The sequence below is a fragment of the Sardina pilchardus genome, chromosome 4, assembly GCF_963854185.1.
Source record: "Sardina pilchardus chromosome 4, fSarPil1.1, whole genome shotgun sequence".
Classification (NCBI taxonomy): domain Eukaryota; kingdom Metazoa; phylum Chordata; class Actinopteri; order Clupeiformes; family Clupeidae; genus Sardina; species Sardina pilchardus.
The window spans coordinates 39,827,149-39,829,648 of NC_084997.1; the positions used below are offsets into that span (position 1 = coordinate 39,827,149).

Here is a 2,500-nt window from a genome sequence, read left to right on the forward strand (position 1 = left end):
AATGAGTGCTGCAGACATGGCTTATCACAGGTAGGCTAATCAGGGCAGCAGGTGTTGGGGCGTTTCATTCCTAATTTGTAACGAACTGGTGGCGTAGTGTTGGACGAGAAGTGCAGGACAACGTCAGCATTCCAATAGTATTTTGGACCAACATGCCATGGCATGTTTTCAAACGGTAGTATGCGCGAGAGAGCAATATCTCCAATACAAAATCATACGAAATGTTACTTTTGTCGAGAAACACGATTTTTGTCAATATTAACCCTGGTAATAGTGTAGGTCACCACTTATGAGTCATTTCAATCAATCAGAAAAGGAAAAAAGGTCGCACTTTGCATATAAACGTGTTTTTTTATTGTTGCACAGACGCGTTTCGGCTTAGCGCCTTCCTCAGTGTGCTCGCACTCTCAAAGACAAACCAAGAGACTGAGTGAAGCCTGCTCCTACCATACTAATTTCAATCAATCAACAGCTCAAAAAACATATTTTAGGGTGCAGTAGTTCCACTTTAAAGATTTGCACCATCCCCCGCATACACACCTGTGCACACACCTGTCAACCCCGCGATTAGGGGGGGCGTGGCTGATGATGTATTTGGCAGATGTATTTGTGTGTGTGTGTGTGTACCTGGGCAGGAGGTTAAAAGACAGGACACAGCGGGTCAGAATAACACAAGAGAAGAGGACAGCTTTAGGTGCTATGTCCACCAATCGCATTTTTTACGCTGAGAACGCTTAAACCTCCTTTTCTCTGCGCTTCGGTCAAGTATTTATTGTTGCTATGTTACCAAAACCATGTGTGTGTGTGTGTGTGTACCTGGGCTGGGGTGCTCTGTAGGGGTGTGTATGTGTGTGTGTGTGTGTGTGTGTGTACCTGGGCGGGGGGGCTCTGTAGGGGTGTGTATGTGTGTGTGTGTGTGTGTGTGTGTGTGTGTGTGTGTGTGTGTGTGTGTGTGTGTGTGTGTGTGTGTGTACCTGGGCGGGGGGGCTCTGTAGGGGGTTGTGTGTGTGTGTGTGTGTGTGTGTGTGTACCTGGGCGGGGGGGCTCTGTAGGGGGTTGTGTGTGTGTGTGTGTGTGTGTGTGTGTACCTGGGCGGGGGGGCTCTGTAGGGGGTTGTTGTCCAGCTGCAGGGTCTGCAGTTTGAGCATCTTGCGGAAGCAGGTGGGGATGGTGGACACCTTATTACAGGAGAAATCAAACTTGACCAGCGGGAGATACGCTAAGTCTGAAACACACACACACGCACACACACACACACGCACACAAAGACACACACCATCATAGAAACATGGTTAGTAACAGCCATTACTGAGTAACTTACAAACATTAATGTCTCATTGTATTGGTACAGAAACATAGCCTGCCTAACATGTAGCAAACATAGCCTGCCTAACATATAGCAAACAGCCTGCCTAACATGTAGCAAACATAGCCTAACTAACATTTAGCAAACATAGCCTAACAAACATATGGAAAACATAGCCCAAATAACGTATAGCAAATATAGCCTGCCTAACTAACGTATAGCAAACATAGCCTGCCTAACATAGCAAACATAGCCTGCCAAACATATAGCAAACATAGCCTGCCTAACTAACATATAACAAACATAGCCTGCCTAACATATAGCAAACATAGCCTGCCTAACATAGCAAACATAGCCTGCCTAACTAACATATAGCAAATATAGCCTGCCTAACATGTAGCAAACATAGCCTGCCTAACATGTAGCAAACAGCCTGCCTAACATGTAGCAAACATAGCCTAACTAACATTTAGCAAACATAGCCTAACAAACATATGGAAAACATAGCCTAACTAACGCATAGCAAATATAGCCTGCCTAACTAACGTATAGCAAACATAGCCTGCCTAACATAGCAAACATAGCCTGCCAAACATATAGCAAACATAGCCTGCCTAACTAACATATAACAAACATAGCCTGCCTAACATATAGCAAACATAGCCTGCCTAACTAACATATAACAAACATAGCCTGCCTAACATATAGCAAACATAGCCTGCCTAACTAACGTATAGCAAACATAGCCTGCCTAACTAACATATAGCAAACATAGCCTGCCTAACGTACAGTGTTGGTCATCTTACTTTAAAAAAGTAATTAGTTACCGTTATAAATTACTTCTGCCAAAAAGTAATTGAGTTAGTAACTCAGTTACCACACTGTAAAAGTAATTAGTTACTCAGCAAAGTAACTGACGTGATTTTTTATGTTCTATAACGCTATTAGGCTATACGTATAACATCTTTAACGTCAAACATATTTATTATAGCCTAACTGATTGAAGAATAAAAACTGTTATTAGTGGGTGGAAGTCAGAACGTGCGCATGGCATCCGCCCACCCAGCCCAGGCCCGGGAGATGCGGGAGGATTCCTGGTGGGCCGTTAACGTTTTGGGCCGGTCTTATTGTGAGCTTAAATATATTGTTTCTGACGATTTGCTGCGCTCTCGCGGCACTTCAGCAGCCAGGGCT

The 2,500-nt window shown here is 44.1% G+C and overlaps 1 protein-coding gene across 2 annotated transcripts in view; it reads right to left on the bottom strand.

The window, feature by feature from the left end:
* lrch1 (leucine-rich repeats and calponin homology (CH) domain containing 1) overlaps nt 1–2,500 on the bottom strand; it is a 76,766-nt gene that overhangs the window by 56,882 nt on the left and 17,384 nt on the right. For both annotated transcript variants that reach the window (XM_062535450.1, XM_062535449.1), the window contains exon 5: nt 1,089–1,225. In XM_062535450.1, the coding sequence (XP_062391434.1) occupies nt 1,089–1,225 (137 nt within the window). The remainder of the gene's footprint in view (nt 1–1,088; nt 1,226–2,500) is intronic.